General features: G+C 36.7%; 1 protein-coding gene across 1 annotated transcript; it reads right to left on the bottom strand.

Moving 5' to 3' along the window:
* Positions 1–1,942: 1,942 nt before the first annotated feature.
* On the bottom strand, positions 1,943–26,106 carry LOC109920142 (inverted formin-2-like). Its single transcript, XM_048600198.1, has 16 exons — positions 25,890–26,106; positions 22,071–22,216; positions 21,921–21,982; positions 18,993–19,095; positions 18,799–18,884; positions 17,059–17,159; positions 15,392–15,462; positions 14,943–15,050; positions 14,785–14,855; positions 13,984–14,104; positions 13,735–13,899; positions 11,945–12,050; positions 11,430–11,594; positions 9,148–9,864; positions 6,170–6,226; positions 1,943–3,326 (listed from the first exon to the last, which is right to left on the bottom strand). Exons 1-15 carry the CDS (start codon positions 26,008–26,010, stop codon positions 6,171–6,173), a joined length of 2,199 nt encoding a protein of 732 aa, XP_048456155.1. The 5' UTR covers positions 26,011–26,106; the 3' UTR covers positions 1,943–3,326; position 6,170.
* Positions 26,107–26,113: the final 7 nt, after the last annotated feature.

The following is a 26,113-nucleotide window of genomic DNA, read 5'->3' as shown; positions in this document are numbered from 1 at the left end:
CTGCTGTGTTCATCCAGCTCTACACCTTGTTATCCCAGGGGCATGTTGGTTTAAGATCCCAGTACGCAATAGCACTGATTTAAGAAGTGAGAGATGGCAGCAATGAAAAATAGAGCAGTCTGCTAAAATTCAACCAGCATTTGATGTGAGTTCAAATCCAAAGGGGCCCAACTGAAGTAAGATGTGAAATTCTTCAACCTAAATATACACAGAGTTTGGACGTATGGTTGCTAATTCACTGTTCTAGAGAGAAAATATCCAGTAAAAGCTACACTATAATTCAAAATGATAACTGATTTCAGTGTCAAATAATATTAGTGCAGTGATGAAGCTTTCATTTATGATTTCTAGTACCAGCTCAGCTACTGTATGTAGGACACAGCCCCTTTTTAATGCCAAGATGGCATTTATCATGAACAAACAGATCATTGGATTTATTTCATTATATATCTGTAGTTCTCATTAAATTCCAGGCCACCTATTCCAGTGTTCTCAGAATCTTGAAGGCTGTAATACCATTACCCACTAAAAATGCCAGGAAAAGTTGTGAACAAAGTTCACAAAGAGTTTTTAGTTTGCATGATGTTTCTTTGTTAACTGACCACAAAATCCAAGCTCTTGACCTGGATCTTCTGAATACTATACTAATGCAGTACCTGCTGTGTGCAATAATTCTACTGACACGAGCTGTTGTGCATTTTTTCTAGGATGTCCTAATTCCAACTATCAGAGAAGTGTGTAATGCAGTAACACATGTGGAACTCCTTCAGAGCACATTTTGGGTAAGTGTGGTATCTTTAAGCATTAACTGCTATATTCTGCTAAACACTTAAAGGTCCAGTCTTTTAATGAGTGTTAGTGAATGGATGTGTGAATAGTGATTAGGTACTGGGTGAACAGCTGACACAGGATGATGGATGAGATGGATAGCTGGGTAGTTACATTGGTGACTAATCATGTCAGGGTAGTTGGGTCTGGCTTGGGGCATAGTCACATCTTGTTGGATGAATGGATGGGGGAAAGGGAGGGGCTGTGGTTAAAGAAGTTAGTCAGTTATGAGGTTGCCGAGGTGTGGGACTGAGTTTTACACTGTCTAACATTTCCTGGTTAACAATCCAGGAAAGTACCTCAGAGACATTTTCTCCGGGTTTCAGGAAGCAGAGAAATAGTTTATTGGCAATTTCCATAGGGGTCTATACATCAGAACATCTAAAGGATTCTAATGTGCATCATCCATCATATTTCTGGCCTCTTACGATCGAGGAAGATTTGAGCCATTGTATAATCAAAATTATTTTCCACCCATCCACTTCTTGGTGACTGCTTCATTTCATAATTTAATGCTCTCAGCACAGCTCACTTTGTAATGGAAAGGAGCATCACAAATTTGAGTGTGAATGCCATAATGAATTCACAACCCACATAATTTGCAATCCATTGATTTTCAGTTTAATGGATAGAAAATTGTATAGATCATAAGCATGATCCCTAACCTCCAGGCCTGAATGTGTGACATTCCTTTTCAATGAGTTCTGCTCTGCATTTAAATGCCAAACAAAAACTAACCTCCTAAATGAAGTCTATGTCCTATGAACTATACATTAGAGGCAATTAATAAAATCAGCTGTATAAAAAGTTAACATTTCTACTAAATATGAATCTCTTCAATCACAATATTTTCATTTAATAAGTAGTTATTTTCAAAACTGCATGTCTCAGACTGAAAACATACATTTAGGAAGTAATCTCCTTACATTAAATCATCTCAATTGGAAATTAGTTTGATGCTGTCAATGTAAATTTTGTCAAAAGTTATATTCTGCAAATTTACATTCAACTTTTGTTGACTTTAACATTCAGGGGATTTTTTTAAAAGTTTTGGAACAAGTTAGAGAGTTACAAAGTTCATGTGCTGAAATGAAACAATTTACTTTGTTAGGAGTTATATTTGCATTTTGTTAATACTTTTATTATAGGCACACAGTTTATCTGTTATAAAGAGTTGATCTTTTTTCTTACAGGAAAGCTGTTACATCTTATAAAAAATGTACACGATACAAGTGTAAAGAGTTTCATAAATATTTAACAAAATGTTTATTTGTTGGTACAATATGACCTTACTCTTATTACATTTTATCTTGTGCCCATTAACATTGAATACAAATATTCTAATCTGCAACCAGTTACCATTTTAAAGGCTTCTTTTACAAAATCATACAGTCATGTGTCTGTCAAAGTTCTATCTTTTTGTTGATCTGTAAAGAACATGAACAGCTATATGAAACTGGAGGAGAAACTCAAGAAAAATGCCCTACTAAAATAATGGAAATTTTATGCTTAGAGAATAACACAGTTGTTTAAAAACAAACAAAAATCTTTTCAATTGATCATTAATGTCAACCTTTAATACTTGAAAGTTCAAAATGAGATTCAGAATAAACAGTAACTAAATCAAGATTGTACACTTATTTTTGTTTTCAAAGCATTCACAAATTGTTTGCATGTGTAGCACATTTGCCTGCATATAACTGAACACTCGACTGTCTTTTTTTGTGTAATCTTTACCTTGCTAAAAAAGCAAGAAGTGCAGAATATTAAATACAGCTGGCAATATGACTTATGCTTTCAGCAGTTAGATTGCTGTCATATTTTATGTTCCAGTTTGCATTCAGGCAATAAAACATACTTTTATGTCCTGTTTTATACATTTACATTAGAAGCCTAATGCAACTGTGCAGCAGCTATAGTTTTATGCCAACCCCAAACCTATGGACTATAAATCGTGCACCAAGTCCTAGATGAACTCTACCTTCCTGGAAAATTCACTCTGGTCATATCCAGTATTGGGTTACGATTCTAGATCCAAGTTGCATTTATATTATGTGTTAAGTATCTGTCACTTCTTTTATCAAGGACTATAATAGAATATGGCAATTTGCACATAGAAATTATAACTCATTGATAATAACAGAACGCCAATTGAATTTGAAGCGTCTATGTAATCACAACTCAGTTGAGATTTTTTCTTTTAATTATATTCAATTTACAGGTTTTTGGAAGCATCTGAAAAGTGTTTTTGTCTACTTTAGATGAGATGTAACAAAAAGAATGCAAATTTAATCATAAATTTAAATAACTTCTGAAAAAATGACATATATTCAGTAATATTGAATATCTTAATCTCTCTTAAAAGCTTTCACTATGCTTTTAAAATCATCCATAGTCGTCTATCTAAACAAATTCATTATTTTGTTTTAGATACACAGTCTTGAAGTAGAGTCATCTGTGAATTAGTTTCAACGTCTTTTTCATTTTCTTCAGTTCTTCTGAAACAAGGATCAGACAAAATCAAGTTTTGTTTTAGACACATGAAACAACTCAAATGACTTCATTATTTTCTGGCTATTATATTAGAAATGAAAGGTTTAATTTATTTCCCCAGATTCCTGCTTTGGTGTATGTTTTCAATTGGTCCTAGCTGTCCTTCAACACCTCACTTAGTTGGTCATTATTTAAGTATAAATCTTATCAGTAACAGCAAAGAATGTACCTGCAAAGGACATTTTTGCTAAGCTCTTTCAGTTTTCCATCTGTGTACGCCCATGGTAGAATTTGCTACACAGTTGACTGAAGCACAACTAATTTTCATTGCTTCCTCCCAGTGCAGCATAGGCAGAGACGGAAAATAAACTTTACAGATCTGTATGCCTGAGACCTAGCGATCTTTAAGGCAATTTTCCAACTGCTCTGAGAAGAGGTTTCTCATGCTGTGACTGACATATTGGAAATTCAAGGCAACACTCATGTAAATTTCCAGTATGTACTTAAGAGCTGCCAAGTGAGGCTTCCCATTGAGAGCACAAACTAAAACATCACTTGATGCAAATCTACAGACATCAGGAGAATGTAAATGAAGATAAAAAGCATTTAGGAAAGCACATGAATATAACTAGCATGATAATTAAGCTCAATAAAACCCAAAAGAACTGCGGATGCTGTAAATCAGGAACAAGATCAGAAATTGCTGGAAAAGCTCGGCAGGTCTGGCAGCATCTGTGAAGAAAAAAATCAGAGTTAATGTTTCGGGTCTGGTGACCCTTCCTCAGGACCCGAATCAGGTCACCGGACCTGAAACATTAACTCTGACTTTTTCTTCACAGATGCTGCCAGACCTGCTGAGCTTTTCCAGCAATGTCTGTTTTTGTTCGATAATTAAGCTTGTTGTTCACAAGTACAGTTACTGTTAAGATATTAAATATACTACAGATCAATTTCCTGTTTGCTGAAACGAAAAGGATAATGGAAATAAATTTAAAAAAGTGATCTCATTACAAAGGAAAGAATAACTGACACATTGGACAATACATGTGAATACTTTAGCATGTAAGAACAAAGTGAATCTTGTTAAATCTTATTGTGTTGGTATTCCAGATGTATATAAAGTAAGATTAATAAAAAAAACAAAGGTAGCTGGTTTACAGTATAAATTTATAAAGGATTGAAACATCTGTAGTGTAATATGTGATGTTTATATAGGTCCTTGGCTCATAATCAATAATAGTAAATTATAATGCAATGTATTAGTTATGATCAAGTGATTGATCAAACATAAATATTTTAAAAGTAGGTAGTTTAAAGGTCTTCTGCTATGGTAGCTACTTTTCAAGTATAAGCAAGCCAGCCCACTGTCCAAGCAGACACATTTCCTAGCAAAAGGCACTTCGTAAGTGATTAAGAGAGGGAACCTGGCTTAATCTGACTGCACTCTAGCAGGGAGTGAACAAGTCAAGTATAGGGCTCTTGTGGCATAGTCATAGTGATCCTACCTCTCAGCCAGAAGACACACTTGATCTAGAAATGTGATATAACATGTTTGAACAGGTGGATATAAAAATATCTACAGCCCAACATTGCTTCAAATGATATTAACTAATTCAGCAGAAACCAGGTTCAGAAAATGGTCTTTCAGACTCTGTGATAAATAGGTTTACATATGCTTGGACTCGAAGACCCCAGTTTCCATCTGTGCTTCGTTTTTTTGATTTGGAAGGAGAAGGGGTACATTCATAGTGAAAGCTGATTTGGGAGTCAGGGTGGATCACAAAAAACAGAGTAGGCTGCCAATCCTTGAGGGAAGCTGGGTAGAAAGGGACTCAAGCACTGTGGCCAAAAATTAAAACGAAAGAACAAAATGTAAAATATTCCTTCCTCACTGAAACACATTCCCTGTACAACTGAGTGCCCTCTACACATGCCCCTGTGGCCACTCTGGGGCTGGTGTCTGATTAACCTGAAGTTCATGCAGCCTATCCAGTACCTTACCTATTTTGAGCCCTCTAATTAAAATACTCTGTCACTAGGACATATAGATAAACTTTTTCCTCAGTAAAGACAAGTGTAAAGTATTTATTTAATACTTAACTTATAACCTCTGCCTCTATGTGTAAATTCCCTTTTGGTCTTTAATTGGGCATGTTACTACATAAATTCATAAGTAAAAACATCATGAATGCACTCATTTAGTGGTCCTCATATTGAAGTCCCACAAAATAATTAGATTCAAAATGGGATCTGGTTATTAAAAGCTTTTTTTTAACAACAGAGATTTTGGTGGTGGAACAGGACTTGGGCAGTGTCAACAAATGAAATCAGTCCAATATATCCGTCGGTAAAATACACATTTAATGTTCAATTTTATCGGAATCAATTAGACTGAATATTGGCAAAATATTTCACTGAATATATATCACTTGTTTTACATCACTATCCACTTCCAATTTCACTCAACTAGTTTTAGAAAGAGAACAGAAGCAATTGTAAAAGTCAATCTTTTCTCATTAATTAAATGGCTGAACATTAATAAAAAACAGAGTTACCGTTTCGGGTCCGGTGACCCTTCCTCAGAACCGGACCTGAAACGTTAACTCTGTTCTTTCCTTCACAAATGCTGCCAGACCTGCTGAGCTTTTCCAGGAACTTTGTTTTTGTTCCTGATTTACAGCATCTGCAGTTCTTCCGGTTTTTATTTGGCTGAGTATTGGTGTTCATTGACAGCAGTCATTTGACATGTAACAAAATAATATCTTTTCATTCAGCAAAGTGCCCAAGTAGAAAATGATCAAATGTACTAGAGTTTAAAAAAAAACATGTTCTGCCAGCTCATACTTACCTCAGTGCAATATACAGGTTTTTTTTGGTTTATTGCTCCTATTTTCAGAACGGTCACCTATTTGAAATGAAAAGTAACTATCAATTAATGACAATAAATTACAGCTCAGAATAAAAATCGTGACATTAAAATATTAGCCTCACATATAGTGTGTATTAAACAGCTTGGACAAAACCAGTTTGTTGCCATAAAAATTAAACTACAACAGTCACATGAAGGGAGAGAGTTGTATCAATATTAAAGACATTGAGAGTTTGCCTCATTGTTTCACTGGCTGATGGGACAGGAGGAATGGAGAGAAAATGCCCTTAGCAAAATAACTGAAGACTCAGCAAAGTAATTAAACTGCTGCTGCTGTGCCATGTTTCATGGCTCTTAGATCTTTAGGAAGCAAGTTATTCTTTTACAAAGAAAGTGTATTGAATACTGTGATAAGTAATTTATAAAAGGTCCATTTATATAAGGTAAATGCAATTTATAAGAGGTAATCTTAATCACAAAATGAACATATACAGCAAAGACTGAAAGTTACCTTCCCTTCCTCATTCTAGGTAATTAAGTGGATCAGGAATGAATTTTCACATTTTGCTATGAAGAAGCCATTTCTGATGATCAAAAACTGTCATTTCACCAATTTAACATAAAGCCCAACCTGCTATTGGCTTAGTTTACACTGAAACAGTATTCTATACTTTGGTTTTATTGTATTTGTCTGTATTAGCTAATATTTTATCTGTATAAGATCCGATCTCAATTACAAAGCTGAAGAACTCCAGAGTTTCCTCACAACTAAAAATTCAAATACTAGACATTTGCTCCTTCAGATTCTCCATATTGCCAACCCACAAAGAGAACATCTAAGTTAATCAAACTGAACTCAATATTCAAAGAACAGTGCAATAGAGAATTCCACAATTCCTACAAACCATTCTCTCTGGCTTATATTTAATTGATTTATCATTCAGTGTGGCATTTCATTCTTTGGCTTTTGTTAGTCCACATTTGTGTGAAATGTTAAACCAATGGTTACCATGAAATTAATCACAACTTCCCTTTCACTTCATGACAATTTGGTCAGTGGGAACATCTTGTCTACGAGGGAGCAGACTAAGGAATCAAGGGCCACTGCAAGGCTTCAGCATCTAAATACGACTGGCACTTAAATGTGTCATGAGGGAAAGATGTAGGTTTAGAAATGCTGCCTTTTTAGATATTTTATTTAATCTTTTCAAATATGTTATGACATATGCTTGAAGCAGGTGGGATTTGAACCCCGTCCTATAAACTAACATTAACTACATTCAGAAACCAATCACTTTGGAAATATCTTACATCCTGTTGAGCTATTAAGTATTATTCTTCGCTAGCTCAGTGGTATACCTACTACACCTATTTTACATCTAATCTAAACATGCAACACATTTCATTTCATTTCTCAAATCTAGATTTTATTTGCTACTCTTCCACCCAAATACAAATTTTATCTCACATTTGTTTGGTTTCCTAACTGCTTTGAGTTCAAATTAAAAATTCATTGGCCACTGGGCTATATACTCAAGTGTGCCAGCACTTGTTGGTTGACAGTATGTTCTGAAGTAAGCAAAAACATAAGAAGGATTATTTTGTGCAGAGGACTACAGGGCTATGCAACTAGAGAGATCTTTCACCAAACACTGGAATGGAGTTTATGCATGCAGCCTCCCAATCTTCCATTTATTAATGTGTGTACTATCATCTGGTACCTGCATACTTGATATATGCAACTATCAGTGAGGCTCCCTTGGCTTAATAATTGGCCACAAACTCTCTGACTTACAGAGTTTGTTCAATCTAGGTGATTTTAATAGTCATTTGGCTTTACAGTACTTGAGTACTGCTGAAAAAAGATATGTTTTGTGAAAACCTTTCATTCTGAACACATCAGAACAATTTGTAAGAATACCAACTCAAGGGGTAAACTGCATTGAGAAGAGTCTGGAATGGCTAGTGACTGGATTCTGATCAGTAGAAACGTTGCCAAAGAAAATGCAGCCATCAATGTGGATTGATAATTAACTGCCGGACTTAATGTTAAATGAGGCAGAAAAATGAATCAGCAAATGGTTGTCACCTATTTTATTGAGTTGAAACGTAAGACCAGGAGGAATAGCAACAGGAATAGGCCATTTGGCACCTTGAGCCTACCCCACTATTCAATTGGATTATGGCTGATCTGACATCGCTCACTCATTTCCTGCCCTTTCTCCATAACCCTTGATGCCTCAGCTGATCACGAGTCTAATCTGAGCCTTAAATATACATGAGAATTCTGCCCCCACAGCTCTCTGTGGCAAGGAGTTCCAAAGATGCACAACCCTCGCAGAGATGAAATTCCTCCTCATCTCAGTCTTAAATTGGTGCCCTTTATTCTGAGACTATGCCTTTGGTCCTAGACTCTCCCATGAAGGGGAAAAGATCCTCTCAGCATTTACTCTGTCAAGTCTCTTAATAATCTTGTATGTTTCAATGAGATCACCTCTCATTCTTCTAAACTCGAGTGAGCAGAATCGCAACCTGTATAGCCTTTGCTCACACATAGGGATCATCCTAGTGAACCTTCTCTGAAATGCCTCCAATGAATTGATATATTTCCTTAATTTAGGGGACCAAAGCTACTCACAGCACTGTAAACAAATGCAATGTGTGTATGTGTCCTTTCTGTTATGGTCCTGAGTATTAATGTACACAGCTTCTAGTACGGGCTAGTAAGCCCAACTAACAATTCTAAATGAAAGAAAGATAAAAAAATTGTTGAAAAAATGTACTTCTGTTTTCAGCAATACTAGGTCATTTTCACAAATTAACTGCACCTCAAATCTGGAAAGGCCAGAACTATTTTAACCGAAGTTTAATTCAGATGCATTTTCAAAATGCATGAAAATGTAACAAGATTATGTTGCTGACTGAGTGAGTGTTTGGAATAAACGGAAAACATTTACCTTTGATTTTTTTGCTTTTCTCATCTACAGAGTTTCTGGTGGATGACTTTGGTAAAGATGAACATGAAGCAGATCTGGAAGAACGTGTTTTTGAAGGTGACGTATGATCAGTGTGCTGGGCTTTTGATTTTGAATGTGACGTATTTGTGTCAGGTATGCTTTGGTCCACATTTTGTGATACTGTCATTGCAGTGGCCACACTCGTGATTGAGTCAGGCACACTAGGTGTAGGGTCAACATGCTTAACAACATCTTTATTTAGGGAGTTTATTTCATTAACAAGTTTAGGTAGATTCCCATCTACAGTAGCATTAATTGAGTAATTTTCTTCCTCTTTATCTGCTATATTGACCTTATCTTCACTGTGACATTGTTTCAACTGTTCATGACCTTTTCCAAATAGTTTTTCACAATTAGGTTTGGAGTTTTCTTTGCAAATATTTTCTTTATTTACTTCACTTGTATTTTGATCAGTCACAGCCTCTTGTCCTAACAGAGTTTCAGTCTCATTTTTTTCAGAGTTGGATACTTGTTCAACAGACAGCTGCTGCATAGTATCTTGCACCATATTTTTTTGAGCAGGCACCTCTTCATCAGGTGGTTGCTGGGTGTCAACTTCCATCATGGGATCAGAAATACCATCTGAAACATGCGATATAGTTGTAGATTGAGGAGCCATTGCTTTTCCTTTGTCTTCTGCAGAAGGGGAACTTTGGTCTGTAAACATACATATGAATAAAGTGTTGTACAGCTATGAAAGTGAGAGTTTATACCATTGTCTACAGAGTCATCTTAAATAGTTTAAATGCTGAAAAATACCCGACATGCTCATCCCATGCCTCACAATTTAAAAAAAAGTAAAGCAGTTACCACAAAAACAAATACTTGAGAAAATATATTTAATTTAACTGAAGTTACTCAGAAGACGGCCCTTGATCAGCTATAAAGCATTTCAAATGATTCTTTAATTAGAAAGAAAAGGCATAATCATAACTTGTAATAGAACACAATTTTATATCAAAGTTATTAGAAGAGGATATAATACATATTTTATGTATATATCAGTTACTGGAGATGCAAAATTTGTGCAATTACTCATGCAGGCATTTTCATCTGTACATGTAGGTAGGTCACATGCATCAAAATGAAACAAAATCATGAAGAGATAAAGTTTAACAAAAACTTAAATAAGCTTCATTTGCTTTTTTGCTGGCTCATGAAAATAGAACTAATACAAGAGTGAAATATCATGCTTGGAAATTAGATTAGAGGGCAAAGATAGACGGATGAATAACCCAGTGTGATAAAACTGGTAATTAAAAGGGATATACCGGCTTGTGATATAGTTTAATGCAAACTCATCATAGAAATTTCTGGGGCACACATTTCACACAAGAAACTGATAATAACACACACACACACACACAAGCGTCAGATTTATCCTTTCCAGTCTTATCCCGAGTCACATATCCTGGGTCACATCAAAGTTTTTGCACCTGATTTAATGCTTCACCCTAAAGCACTGTTTCGATATTGCACAGTGCCTACCTTGTACGCCTTAGTCAGACAGAAAGATAGAAGATAGCAATTCCATTGTAAACAATGTAAATCTAACAAAAAATAAATCTGCCATTATAGCAAGTAATTTCAGTTTACAATTATGGAATAAGACAAGTACCCAGGCCAGTAAGTCAAGACAAAATCTCTCATTTTTGTTTTATATTTCAAAAAGAATGGCAGAAAATCCCAGTAATGGATGGTTTTATTTTTGTTTGGAAATACTTGTCAATTTTCCATTGAATGCAGTTCTCAAATAAATGAAAAAGACATAATTCAAACAGAAGAACGCTGAATAAGGCAAATAGTTTCGAAAGATTTCAGGTTATCTTGCAATTCTGTACTGGTTAAAAATAATTTGACAGATTTGTAAAGGTATACAAATTCAAGGTAAAATTGAGCTTGCATTAATTTTTAATTAGATATGCCCACTTCCATGCATTGCAGCAAGTCATTTTAAAGCACGTGCCCTGCAGCATATTAAGCATCAAGCAATATGGAATTAAAACATTTCAGATGATACGTGGCCATTATTTACTTGCCTATTGAAATAATTGAAAATAACAGGGATAGGGAAAATTAATTAGGAAACCAGTACTTGCAGATACCCCATTTAAAAAAAAGTTGAGGTGACAATTAGGTCAATTTGGAAATGCTGCTATTTTAGATAAAATCTAGCCAAGCTTACAGTTTGAAGCTAGATGCATGCAGGCATGTGCTCTTACCCAGTGATATTTTCATCTTAAGTGTCCCAGTAATAGAACTTTTTGGAGCAGACAAAGTTTCGCACCTGCTCCTGGCAGTCTTCTTCAACTGAAAACCCTTCCTTATGTCTGACAGAAGAGCATCAATAATACATCCCTCCTCTTGTTTTATTGATGATTTATGAACTATAAAACAAAGTGGTCACAATTTACTACAGCTTCAATATTAAAAATCATATCACAAATTTAGACAAGGCATAAACATCTTTGAGTCAAATGAAAACTAGTAATAATGGAGAAACTCGACACATTGTACATTAAATCAACATTTCGTCAGATGCAAACTGGATTACAATCTCATCATGGTTTATTTTACATTAATATGGAGTTGATGAGCAATTCCACAATGCATCTGCTCTTAATCAAAGTTTAGTAAATAAACATGATCCATTTAAGAAAACAATGGTAAATTCATTTAAAATCACCAAGTTTTTCTTCAATTCAAGACAGAACTCCTTTATATGATTCACACTTACTAACTTGTCCATTCTCTCCTTTTTGTCTTTTAGCTTCTTCTTCTTCTTGAAGCTTTTGTTTTCTCTTCTCTGCTTTTGCAATCTGCTCTTTTCTGAGCTTATTTTCCTATAAGCGTGAGAAAAAAATGTTACTCATTTTTCAACACCAACATAGAAACGATGAGGCCGGCTAAAACAATTGCTCACAGATCCACAACGTGACAGTTCAACAGAACAGTCGGGATCATTCCTAAGCCATGTCACCCTGTCATTCAAGGTACTTAGACAGTCTTGCACAGCAATGGTGCAATGTCTTCTAGTATGTTCAAAGGCTTTTGCAACTGACAGTCATCACAGGAGTAATCTTCGGTGTCAATGATGGCCATTCTTTCATTTATTCATGGGATGTCACAGGCTGGGCCAGCATTTACTGCCTATTCCTAACTGCCCTTGAGGTGGTGGTGGGCTGTCTTCTTGAACTGCTGCAGTCCATTTGATACAGGGACACCCACAAAGCTGTTACGAAGAGACTTCCAGAGTTTTGACAAGGTGACAATGAAGGAACGGAGGGTCTAGGCCCGAAACGTCAGCTTTTCTGCTCCTCTGATGCTGCTTGGCCTGCTGTGTTCATCTAGCTCTACACTTTGTTATCACCGAAGGAACGGGGATGTGTTTCGAACTCTGGGCGGTAAGTGGCATGGAGGGGAACATGCAAGTGGTATGTATTGCCATATATGAACTGCTCTTGTCCTTTTGGGTAGTAGTGGTCCCGGTTTGGGGGTTGGCAGTTATGTGGGCAGCCTGCTTTTGGCCCAAGTTAGTCCCTTACATGAGCAACGAATACACACAGGTTTGAGATGTAAAGTATCTGCCAGGCTAACATCATTTAATATTTGCTATTTGTAGTTGCATACACTAAGAAAAGGTATACTCCAGTTGCAAAAAGTTTATTTAGTACCCATTTTTAATAATTTTAAAGTTTATTGTGAGATGTCAGTTTACAATATTTGAAATTAAGGTCTTTAACACAAAACATGCAACAGACTTTATGTTGTGAATCGTGTTTGTTTGGGAGTTTGGATTTTAAAATAGGAGCAGATTGATGTTGGTCAGTTCTGTCTCGGTATTTTCTTTGAAAAACAGGTTGAGAATTAATTTGGAACAGTGACCTAATTGCATAATTTCCAAGAAAGCATATCACTGTCATGAAGTGCCTCGGAGAACCCCTGCCATGTTAATGAATGTTCATCTTACTTAGTTTGCAATAGGCCAGAAAGCCAATAGATTTAATTTCTTTTAGGTCAGGGGAACTCGTCATCATAGCTGAAGTCCTTTAGTTTGATGAACCTTATAAGCCAGGAGAGATTGGATAGAAAACTTCAAGTTTTTAGAACTGATAAAGTCTAGGTCATTAGAATTGAAAGCCAGTAAACCTGTAAAAGTATCATAATATTGTTTCCACAATCGAAAGAAGAGAAACACAGGAAGCAGTTAAGTAAAAACTTAACTAGACAAGACAGGAGTGAAATTTCTCAGACTGGGGTATCTGTAAAAGGACAGCAAAACTTGGTTTTGCCATTTGTATCAAGATCAGTGGTATATAAATACAGTTATATTTGCATTTTTATCTCTCTTTTGCATAGTAAAATTGTGTTGTAAAGGAACATCTACAGTTTTGTGTGGACATGATTCAGTGACTAACCAACTGCAAAAATTAAACATATCAGATCAGGTTTTGTTTTAGGATTTTACATATCCGGTATTATCAGATGGGATTGTAACAGATATATATTGAAGTTATGCAGAATTACCTTCATGGCCTTAAGGAAACAATCTCTGAAGGTTCTGATGGTTAGAAATAGTTCCTCTAGTGACAATTTACTAATATCATCACAGAAGTACTCGGCCAGTTTCTTTCTCTCTGCCTCAACATCTTCCAGAAGTTCCTTCAGTTTAATTGTTTCAGACAAACTTTCCTGAAATCATAGTTTTAAAAAAAGTTAAAATATCACAATAGGCAGCTGAAACGCTCAATTATTTACAGTTGCTGTTGTACTTGCCTGGATAGGTTTATCAAACAGTAATTTTATATCATCTGCTGATGACTTGACTTTATTACCAATCATCTTGAGACGCTCTAAGAGGTTGACTGTATCCGATTGAAGCGAATCCACGCTCAGGCTGCCAGTAAACATAATCTCCAAGTTATAAAAATGGTGGGTCGGTCAACAATTAACAATGCAATATTGATAGATGGGATAGGTAAGAAAGGGAAAAGAAACAACGGCATATATTTCAACAACATGGTAATCTTAGCTATTGTTTTATCTCAGCTAATTTTCTTTTCTGGTCTCTTACTCCACACTGTGCTTCTAGGAGACAGTCTAGATTCTACCCTTTGGAAAGACACGCCAGAAGAAATATCAACTATAGAAGTAAATTTTCCCTTAATCAGATGGAAGATCCTCACAAACCTCATTTTACACATAGGCTAGCTGAGATTGAGATTTGAACTTGGACCTTCTTACTAGACCTCGAAGCTTGCAATTTTTGACAAGATTTTGGATTCCTAAAAGAATAATGTTAATTATCCTCAAACTGTAGCTCCAAGACTTTTCTAATTAGTATAAAATCAAACAGCAATTAGTAGATGTCAGACAGTCAAAAGTCACTTTGCCTTAACAGTATAATGCAACAATCTTTTTTCAGTTCTGTTGGTAGGCCTTGATTCTTGTGTTATAGAAAGAGTTTGCTTTTAAAGTTTTGTTTAATAAATAAAATTGTCACTTCAGACACTATTTAAGAGAAAACCACTGTTAAAGTTAGACAGCTAGCAAAAAAATTACAAATGGTCTTCTTACCCTCCTGCTTTCGAAATATTTTTTAGATCTTCAGGAAGATTCAGAAGATCTGGATGGGACTTTTCAATCTCCTATAACATGTAGAAAAAAAAATCAAAAAATATTTAGATACTACCTAACATAAAAACAAAGATGGAAAATTGTAAAAGATATCACACCTCTATTGTATGATGGAGCAATGTAATCCTGGATCGGTTTGCTTTTGTTTCAGTTAGTTTTAGTAGAGTGTTGATTTTAAATCCATCCGCATTTCCTGTGTGACTGCCCTGATGAAAGACAAAGAAAACACAAAATACACATTTAAATATTTACACAAATGTAATAGAAGTTATTAGTGCAAACAACTGTTGTAGATTTTGAATAGTCAAGAGACATCTCTAATTTTGTACATCTTTTGCAACCCTTGTTCCTCACAACAATGTTTTCTTATCGTTTATTGGAAATAGTATACAAAGAAAAATAATTAAAATTTGCAAAAGTTTATTTTCAAAATAGCAATCTCTAGCAGTGTAACATAATAATGTATTAATTACTTTTTCAAAAATTTTGTTTAACCAGTTCTAGCTTCCTAGAAGACACTGTGTAAACCTGTCCACTGAATACGTACATAGTTAAGGAAGTTTCCAATTTTAAGAATCAGGTCACAGAAGAGGGGTAGTCTTTTGGCAGAACGAAGATCTGGTCAAAAGCAGAAAACAATTACGGCATAAATATTTCAGCCTGCTAACATGAATTTGGTGATTATATTTGACTAGAGATCTTTAAAGTCATATGATGATGATGCATTAAGCAAAGCTATTACAGAAATTTAAAAAAATGAACAAATAATGCTTTCATTTGGATTTTTTTTTTACATTGTGCTCACAAACATTTATTGGCACTCAGTTGGAAAATATCTAGATTATTTACTTCTCCTCCTTGCTTTCAGGTTGCTCTGTGACCTGAAGCTCCCCATTTCCTCCAGTCTAAATTCCTTCAAAGATCTCACAGGGCTAGATATTACAGGCCCTTACTGAATGCTTTCCAGTGGGTGGGCACTGTAGGAGAGCACCCAGTCTGCCATCTTTCTAACCCAGCAGTGATATATGTAAATCAACAATTAAAATGGTCAATTAAGCATGCCCAGTGTTAGCATGGACAGATCGTGGAATTGGGATTCCAATTTTTAAAATAAGTTTATAAAATGGCAGAAATTTTAGAACACTGTTGTCTTTAGGAGATGCCCATGTGCATTGGGGCATCCCTTGAAGTTAGTACCCACCTTCATACTTCGCCACCTGCCTTTGCAAAACCCACCACCATCTCTGACCCTCCCAGATACTCTCAGATTTACCTCAGTCCAGGTTTCATTGGATCACTCATGGGTCTGTTTGCAGTACCGGCACTGCCCACTACTGAGCTGTGGAGCTGCCCATACTGCTGGCGTTGTCTGCCAAACAGACTACCAGATCTAGCAACAGCTCGCAAGGGCATGACTTTCCTCCCATGGAGGGGCAGAAGTTCTATAATGAGACAATTTAGTCCACTGCAGTATGGTTGCAGATAGACTTCCAATGGGCACGTCAGCTTCCAGCTGCCTATTAAGATCTGAAATTTCCTTCATAGACCTCTGTTGCTTTAGATTTCTCACTTGCTTTAAGAGGCTCACCTAGACCTTGCACTTTGAACATGACTTTGATGACCTGTCTTATTATCTCCTTATGTAGTTTGATGCCAACATGTTTGGTACACCATCCTGTGCAGTACCTTATGGTACTTTGCTTTGTTAAATGGGTTATAAATGCTAGCTCTTGTTATGTAGCAGGGCATTATATAGTTACATAATTACAAGACAAAACATTAGCACAAACTCATCAATAAATTCATGTCTCTGTTCTGTAAACATTCATATCTGCTTTTAAAAGTGATCATAATAGCACTGAGGTCTTAATGTATTTAACTGTTTGATTAGAAGTGTGTTGATTAAGTTGAAAGAACATCACACTTACTGAACAAAAAGTAGCTGGACAGATAATGGTCTTGAAATCACACAAACAAAATCTAAGATATTTGTGTCGTACTGGAGATGGCAGAGAATACTTTGAGTACAATTTTGCATCCTTCAAATTGAGGATGGCCATGAGCAGGGAATGGGCAACAGGCAAAATGTGGCACTAAATTTGCTGCCAGTGTTTCAATGTATAGCATCAATATCAGAATGCTGGTCAGATGCTTGTTGTGTTCTGTACTTTAAACACTCATTCTGAGAGCACCATATTTACCATTAAAATTTACCTTGACAAGCAGTTTTAATTAGTTCTGCCTTTGGTTGGAGCAACTGAAGGGTAACAGTAGCCTCTTCACACAATAACATGCAATCAATCCTTAGCTGGTAGCTGTTGAAGAACGAGGCAAAGAAATAAACAAGCAAACAAAAATAACTCAATTAAGACTGTAAAACTAGAGAGCATTTGTAGAAAATTAACATGTTTCAGGCAAATGAGAGATCAGGATCTACTTTTGCATCTCATCATTGAACAGTTAATACTAGGTTAACAAAGCAAAAAAAAATTCCTGGTTAAGTATTACAATAATAAAAGATACTAAAAATGCCAAGAATGGAGTGAGTGAATTACTTGAACCAGGGAAACATCACACCATTTAAAGTGGCTGGCCCAGAATGTACAAAATGGAATACAAAATATGAATTTGACTCATTCTTCTGGTGGAAATCAGAGCAAGAAAAGCCTTAAGGAAATATCTCCTGAGCTGGATTGGAGAGATTCCTAGATTTTTGGCAAAAAATACACTTGATTTGTGCACTTTACACATGCTGCTGTTCAATATGAAAGGAGGAATATATCAATATCTTCCCAAAATAATTAGATTCTCATTAAGACAAAGCCAATAACAATACTTCCATTCCTTTACATCACTATACTTATGTTTGGTCTCAGGTAGGTTAGGCACTTTAGTGCTTGCATGCTAGAAACAATTACAACTGCAGATAAAACCTGACATTTATGATCCAAAGAATACATTTTGTACACAAAATAAATCAGTCAAAATAGTGATCAAGTTAACTATGATATAATTATTCCTTTGAGTTTAATGTCTAATTTCCAAGCTTAGTACATTAGCAGCTAATAACAGACTGTTTTAGCACTGGTAATCTAGTTTATGTCCACATTCTCTGGTGGTTTATATATCAATTGTGGAAGAGGTACTAACTGTTATTCGCAAAATTTCACCAAACAATCTGCACTTGTTAAATTCTATTGGAATGAAAAGTAGTTACCAGGAAGAGTTTTGCCACTCACTATTTCTAGAAAAAAATCATGAAGAGGATCTTATTTACAGGCATGCAATTTTACTAGAAATAAATTCACTGAAATACTTGCCTATTCAGTATGAGTTAAAAAAAGGGCAGAGGTTCAAAGAAGGATTTTAAAATTAACTTAGGTGTAAACTTATTTCAAAATAAAAATTCAACTCTTTCATCTTTGTCAGTAGTGTGTTGGCTAATTCTTATTTATTCATTCCTGGGATTCTCTCCTATTCTTGTCACTTTTTTCAGAGTCTTAGAATCATAGAATCCCTACAGTGTGGAAGCAGGCCATTCAGTCCATCAAGCCCACAAAGACACTCCGAAAAGCATCCCAAACAGACCCACCCCGCTACCATTTCCCTGTATAACCCTGCCCTTCCCGTGGCTAATCCACCTAAGGCACATCCCTGGACATTATGGGCAATTTAGCATGGCCAATCCACTAAACCTGCACGTCTTTAGGTTTCTTTAATTCAATTTTCTGCCAAACTACTGCAGTACTTTGAATATTAAAACTCGTTTTTAAAATCAGTAGGAACTCTAAATCAAAATGTACAACTTGATTGTGAGAATTATTTCCCACTTATGAGCTGCGGTAGCATTTCCGAGTGGATAATTTTGAATGAGGCAACCAGCAAATATAACTTGTATCTGAGAAAAACATGCATAACAATGCTCAGTTACAAAATGATACCAGTAATACTTACCAAGGAATATCAAGGAGAAGAAGGTAAAAGTGGTCGGCACTTGCTAATTTTTCTTTTTCTCCATTGTAGGCCTTTATGTTTTCTATCTGCACATGGAATGAATGTTAAGAAAGTCTGAATTAGTCTGAAAATGTCTGAACTAACACTGACCGACTTGATTTTTAAATCTGGTATTCATTGCATTGTCAACTTACTTCATGATTCTCTGGCATTAGTTTCTTGAGTTGCTTTAAATTCTCTACATCGAATTTAGATCGGTCCCCTCGCCTGATCATATCTGTCACTTCTTCATCAGAACTAATAACATTGAAAAATTAAACTTTAATCATACTTTTTGCTTATAAAGAAAGCAATCAAAACAACCAAATTCTCAGCAAACCAGGGACGCAGCATTCTACATTATACAGAGCTTGCTCTGTTTTGATGAAAACATCCAGTTTCCAAACACATAATTAATATAAAACAAAGAACTGTGGATGCTGGAGAACTGAAATAAAAACAAAGGAAATTGCTGGTGAAACTCACCAGGTCTGGCAGCATCTGTGGGAAGAAAGTAGAATTAATGATCAAGTTTGATGAATCTGATGAAGAGTCACTAGACTCGAAACATTAACTCTGTTTTCTTCCAACAGATGCTACCAGACCAGTAAACATAATTAATACTCAGCTATGGAGAATCTGCACCTCGGTGGTGTAAGTTAAATAGATTTCCTTCTTTTAAAACTTGCTTTGTTGAGTCCTATATCTAACGCTTTATAATGGTAAAAAGTTGCAGCATGCTGCTACGCAGAGGGACCTGGGTGTCCTTGTGCATGAATCACAGAAGGTAGGTCTGCAGGTACAACAAGTAATTAGGAAGGCAAATGGAATTTTGTCCTTCATTGCTAAAGGGATTGAAATAAAAAGCAGAGAGGTTATGTTGCAGCTGTACAAGGTGCTGGTGAGGCCACACCTGGAGTACTGTGTGCAGTTTTGGTCTCCTTACTTGAGAAAGGATGTACTGGCACTGGAGGGGGTGCAAAGGAGGTTCACTAGGTTGATTCTGGAGTTGAGGGGGTTGGCTTATGAGGAGAGACTGAGTAGATTGGGATTATATTCATTGGAATTCAGAAGATTGAGGGGGGGATCTTAGAGAAACATATAAAATTATGAAGGGAATAGATAAGATAGAAGTAGAGAGGATGTTTCCACTGGCAGGTGAAGCTAGGACAAGAGGACATAACCTCAAGATTAGAGGGAGCAGATTTAGGACTGAACTGAGAAGGAATTTCTTCACCCAGAGGGTTGTTAATCTATGGAATTCCTTGCCCAGTGAAGTAGTTGATGCTACTTCAGTAAATGTTTTTAAAAAAAAGGTAGATTTTTTGAACAATAAAGGAATTAAGGGATACGGTGAGAACGCGGGTAAGTGGATCTGAGTCCACGAAAGGATCAGCCATGATCTTATTGAATGGCGGAGCAGGCTCGAAGGGCCAGACGGCCTACTCCTGCTCCTAGATCTAATGTTCTAAAAAAAAACAGCCAACGTGAACAAAAACCAATAATCAGCTGTAAAGGAAATAGTTTGCTGGCTCTGACTGACGTGCTGGCTTATTCTGCGATCATAAAAAGACTAATTAGCCCATCAAAGCTCATTGCCTGAGGAAGGTAGTGAATAGAAGGCCATTTGCATCTTTGATGTGGGACTCATTGTTGGGCCTCTTTCAATCTGGACCTGTTGCATCCAAAACGAGGGTGGCGATGGTGATGGTGATGGTGATCTGGAGGTGTACTCCAGCTTAAAAGGGCTAATGAGGCAGAAAAAGAATACTTTATGTACCCGTCATTGGAAGGAGCACATTTGCTAAAATTAAAAATTAAATTAAGCATGGACTGACGCTTAAGGTCCCCTTTCTATAAAAAAGACTGGAACAAATGGTTCAAGTGCAGGAGTTTGCCATTCACCCTCAAACGTTTCCTACAGGCCCACAAGATCTAGAAGCAGAAATAGACTATTCAGCCCATTGAGTCTGGTCCACCAATCAATGGAAGTATGGCTGATTTGATAATTCTCAATCCCATGTTCCGCCTTTCCCCCTTAGCCCTCAATTCTTTTACTGTTTAAAAATCTGTCTATCTCAGCCTAGAATATAACTAAAGAACTCAGCCTCAACAGCTCTCTGTGTTTAAGAACTGCACAGAAACACACTTATCTGAAAGAAGAAATTCTTCCTCATCTCTGTCTTAAGTGTGTGACTCTTCTTCTGAGATTATGCCCTGTGGTTCTGGACTGCCCCACAAGGGGAAACAACCTCTCCACATCAACCCTGTGAAGTCCTCTAAAGAATCTTATATATTTCAATAAGGCCACCTCTTATTCTTCTATATTTCATTGAATACAGGTCAAATCTAACCAACATCTCCTTAGAAGGCAGACCCTCCTTTGCCAGTAGTAGCTTAGTGAACCTTCTTTGGACTGTCCCCAGTGCCAGTATATCTTTCCTTAGTAAACAGGCCCAAAACTGATATGATAGCACAATGGTAATTTTATTGAACTAACAGAATCCAGCAAACACAAGCTCAAATTGCACTGCGGAAACTTGAGAATTGATTTTTTTAAAAAAGCCTGGAAATATAAAGATGATTTCTGTAGAAATAGCCATGGACTTTATTGAGTAATATATGGGATGGAGCAAATCTGCCATCTTTACCTAGTCTAACCTATAAGTCACTCCATTCTCAATAATTGCAAGGAGTGTTAAATGTCCTCTGATACAACGGAATGGTTTGCCAGGTTAACTCAAACTGCTGCCAATGGTTTAAGAAGGTTGCCCAAACCATTCGCGGGTCATTCATTGATAGGCAATAAATGCCAGACTCTCTGATCTAAAGAATGAATTTCAGAAATTGACATTAAGTCGTAAGTTACCAGCTGATAAGCAAAGAACTGAAGCAACAATAGTTATTGTTTAAAAAAAATGACACATGAAAAGCACATAATCACGACATAATTTGGATACATCAACTCATTGGAAGAAGTGGAACAAGTGCCAGCAATCTTGAAATGTGGTTTAAGTGTTTCATATTTTACAAATGCCCACACTAAATTATATGCAAACATAATCTACTTAAATGTAACTCACCATTTGAACTGCTTTAAAAATATGTTTAAGTTAAGGCTTTTCCTGGAGTCTAGAAATGTGATCTGGGATGAGAAGAAAATAAGAACAAATGAGTTTATACATAAAGAATTGCCTGTGTTTAAAAGACTGCTTTAATTCAATGGAACTTGCCTCTTTCTGCTCCTTTTTGCTAACAGTTTGTTCTTTCTGTTTTGGTTCTGATACTGGAAAGCTGAAGAGTTGCTCAATACTGGCATAATCAAGATCAAAATGTTCTTCAGTATGTTTTGGGATGGATGACCATAAGGAATTTCTCTCTGCAGAAAAGAAAGAAGGGAGAAAGAAACCAAGGTTTCATTTTATACATTCATTAAAAGCTAAGAGATATGGACAATATGCTATTTTTTATATTTTCTATTTCTAGTTTCTTCATGCCATTTAAAATTCACTGACCAAGATAACAATTGATAGATTTGCTACAATGGGAGCCCCAGTCAGCTATTACCAAATAAGCCACAAAGCCATCCCTATTTGGTTGTCTTCCCTTTACAGACAACAGACACTTCGTTCAGAAATTCCCTGAACCGCATGTATTGATCATCATTCGTAAGGTACATCTGAAGGGTCATATGGGATGATAAAATATATCAGTATGGCTGGAGTTTTGGTTTGAGGTTCTCTTTAGTTGGCATACAGAACAATAAATAGACTGGGATAATGTTTGGACTGCCTAGTCATTGCCAGGCAAATTCTGTGTCAAATTATAATGGTAAAATAAGCTACATCCTGTCAATGTAATACATTGATTCTTTTCTATGCAGTACATTGGAACATTTCAATTATTCACATAAATGGACTATTAAATGATATTACCCATAGCATCATTGCATTCAAATTGAAACTGTGGACCTATGAAGCTAAACCCTAACAAACAGCACTAGAAAGGTAAACTTCAAATGTTCAGTGGCCATGCTAAGAGGCAAAAACAAAGTTGCTGGAAAAGCTAAGAGTCAAACCTGGTAACAGCTGGGGTGGAGGGGGATGGACAATGGATGCTCTCATAAAACATTCTGCAGGGAAGACTAATACACACTTCCACTCAGTGCAGAAGAGCAGTGCTCAAAGCAAACCAGCAATAACATTTCCAGGGACTTTAAGAACATAAGGTAAATTCACAAATCTCACAGAGGGAACTGAAGAAAACAGAAGGTATACTGCTGCAGAGAATACATAATCAGAGATATAAAGAACTAACGCAGAAGTTGGTTATAACATTGAGTTGTTTATGTTTTTCAAAGGGTTATAACGTTATATAATCAAAGCCTAAAGGTCCCATTTGGAATTGAAAATGGGATAATAAACATGTTAATAACTATTGCTGGGCAGTTTTAAAATCAGGGAAGAATTCAATCTTATATCTCATATCAAAAATAGTACGGGTACTCCGAGACTTATGTATTACTGAAGCCGAGGGAACTAAAGGGGATTGAGGGGAAGAAACCAAGAAAACCCCAAAGTATTGTAGCCCCAGATTTTAGAGAGATTTGTTGCGTTTGAGACATCAATGAAGATCAAAAATAATAAATGGACAAATGTAGCTCATTGAAGAAAAATTACATCTTGCAATTCAAACACAGTAGCCTAGCTCAACCTTTAAATATGAATGAAGGTAATAACCACAAGATGAAAATAAAAACTATATGACGATAACCTAATAAATGACAGCTAACGTGGATTCAGGGATATAGATCAGCCCAGACTTATTTCCTTCTGAAAGTGACATTTCACACCAACAGGGATGGTAAAAAGTAGTATGTGATAGTGTTAGAAGGCCCAAACCTTCTTATCTTCACCTAATCCATAAATGCGATGCATAGGACTCCACTTCGTCACTCAGACTACATATGGTTAGGCTTTAACCACCCAAAAATGGGTCGGATAGCATTGTGTCAAAAGTTACAATTTTTGATTTTATTTTGAAAAGGATTTTAATCTGCACGCTGCCTGGTTTACTGAAGTTGGCCAGGAGAAAGACAGTTAACTCACTGCTAGAAGCCAGGTTGGCTATTCAAATATTTTAATGAATCTTGGAGACCCCCGATAATTCCTGTGAACCAAGGCTTGTGGGCTTTCTCCAGCCTCTAGATCCCTGACAGCTGTAGTGAAGCAGGGCTCAGGGAGAAGGTAAGGGTCTTTACCGCATGGCTTGTGACTGCACTTCCTCCAGTCTACCACTCAAGTTCTGCCGCAACACACAACCCCAGGGTCAGGAATCAGACTGTCCTCTTGGGATCGGAATTTCCTTCATCCTTTCCAGATCAAACAACCATATCTCAGGATCCATAACCAGATTCCCTTTCCCACAGGGTCACGATCTGATCTGGTCTTCCCACCTGCTCCAAATATGCCTGAAAGCCAATCCTGTCAATCAGGCTGATTTCTGGATGGGAAGCTTAGCAAGGATGAAAAATGTTCACATTGGGGTTAATACTCCACAACATCTGAGAAAACCTGGATTCCTGTCTGAAATGCAACACTTCCATCCCACCCCAACCTTGTTAAGGCACTCCTGTTGTTACTTTCCAAGACATGCATACATCAAACTGTAGATGCTAATGCAGCTTGGCATTGGATTTAAGACTCATCTACAGATTATGCAACATTAGGAACAATGTTTTTCAACTTCATGGCCGACAAGTTCCAAATAGAATTAATCAAATTGGAAGAAATAAAAATGCAAATGGAAAAATGTTGCTTCATAGGTCAGATTTACAGGTTTTGCAGGTTTCTCATCATTCACTGTCAAACATCTAAAAAAACCTTTGGTAAAATACAACTAGAAAGGAAGAGGCCTTGGCAATAGGAAGGTGTGAGAGTGGATTATCATTTGGTTGAAGGGATGAAACATTACATGATGCTTTTGAGAGTGACTTTGAAATGGAGGCAAATATTGAGTGAAGAACCCTGGAATCTGAGCTGCGGCCCTGTCTATTCCTGACACATTCGCCTAGATTTCCAACTACATTGCAAGGCAGTAAAATTTACAACAGGTAGCAAATGGAGGGAGAAAGAAAGACTGAATGGATGGGACAGAATACTCCAATAGAAAGATTTGTAAAGAGTCAGAGGTTTTAATTAATTGATTGCTTACCAGACCTAAGAGTGCAAAGTAGCAGTATATAAAGCAAATTAAAGAGTATTATCAACAAGTCAGTTGAAGTTGGGAAGTGCTGTGCATAGGCTGAAGCTGAGGAGACAACGGCATAGTAGCAATGCCACTGAACTAGTGGGCAAATGTTTTGGGAGAACAGGTTCAAAATCTATTACAGCAGCTGAAGAACTTTCATATCATGGCACCATTATGATCAACGATTGTTGTAAAATGTCCTAATGTTCACTAACATCCTTTAGGCAAGGAAGGAATCTATCTTTACTTGTTCTGGCCTGTGTGTGACTCCAGATCCACAGCAATGTGGCTGACTCTATACCATCCTCTAAAACAACCTAGCGCGCCTATTAGGTGAAGGATAATTGCGGAAAGGCAAGAAATCCCTACAACCCGTGAAAGAGGCAAACAAATCTGAAAGTACAATGTAGTCCTTGGGTTACTGCAACAGAAAAGTCATGTGGGTACTTCCATGCTGGGAGAATGATTCAGGAAGGAAAACTGGGCAGAGAATGGAATGGATAAACTGTCACAGGTTTCACATTCACCACGGGATAGAACAAAGGATGGGTTGTCAAAAACAGGATACTGGGCTTAATTAAAATATAGCCAGGTCTTCTTGCAATAGAAATACATTAGGACTAGTATCTTGTGATGACACAATAAAGTTGAATTGGTTTCTGCCACCACCTTTAGAGAATTTCTTCAAATGGTAACATAACCAGCATTGCTTTCCTGCTCATTTCAGTCTTACCTCTATTCATAGAGTATCTACTACCCTTTAAGGTTGCACTAAAATTTATTTTTGTGAAAGCTACACATACCTGAAGCCATCCTTGAAGGGATTTTCTGCCAGTTCAGCTTTTTCATCCGTAATGTTGGGCGGTGAACCTGTCGCTTAGGTGGAGCATATGAACCTAACAGATTGCCAGCATGGAGTGGCATGATGGGTGCATCGGGGATAAATGCCCCTGATGGTGGAGGAATGCCACCAAGAAAAGGTGGGGGTGGGGGAGGGGGAGGGGGGCCACCGGCACCAGGGAGAGGG

The sequence above is a fragment of the Rhincodon typus genome, chromosome 8 (genome assembly GCF_021869965.1).
Source record: "Rhincodon typus isolate 14 chromosome 8, sRhiTyp1.1, whole genome shotgun sequence".
Lineage (NCBI taxonomy): Eukaryota > Metazoa > Chordata > Chondrichthyes > Orectolobiformes > Rhincodontidae > Rhincodon > Rhincodon typus.
This window is presented reverse-complemented; position numbering and strand designations above follow the sequence as displayed.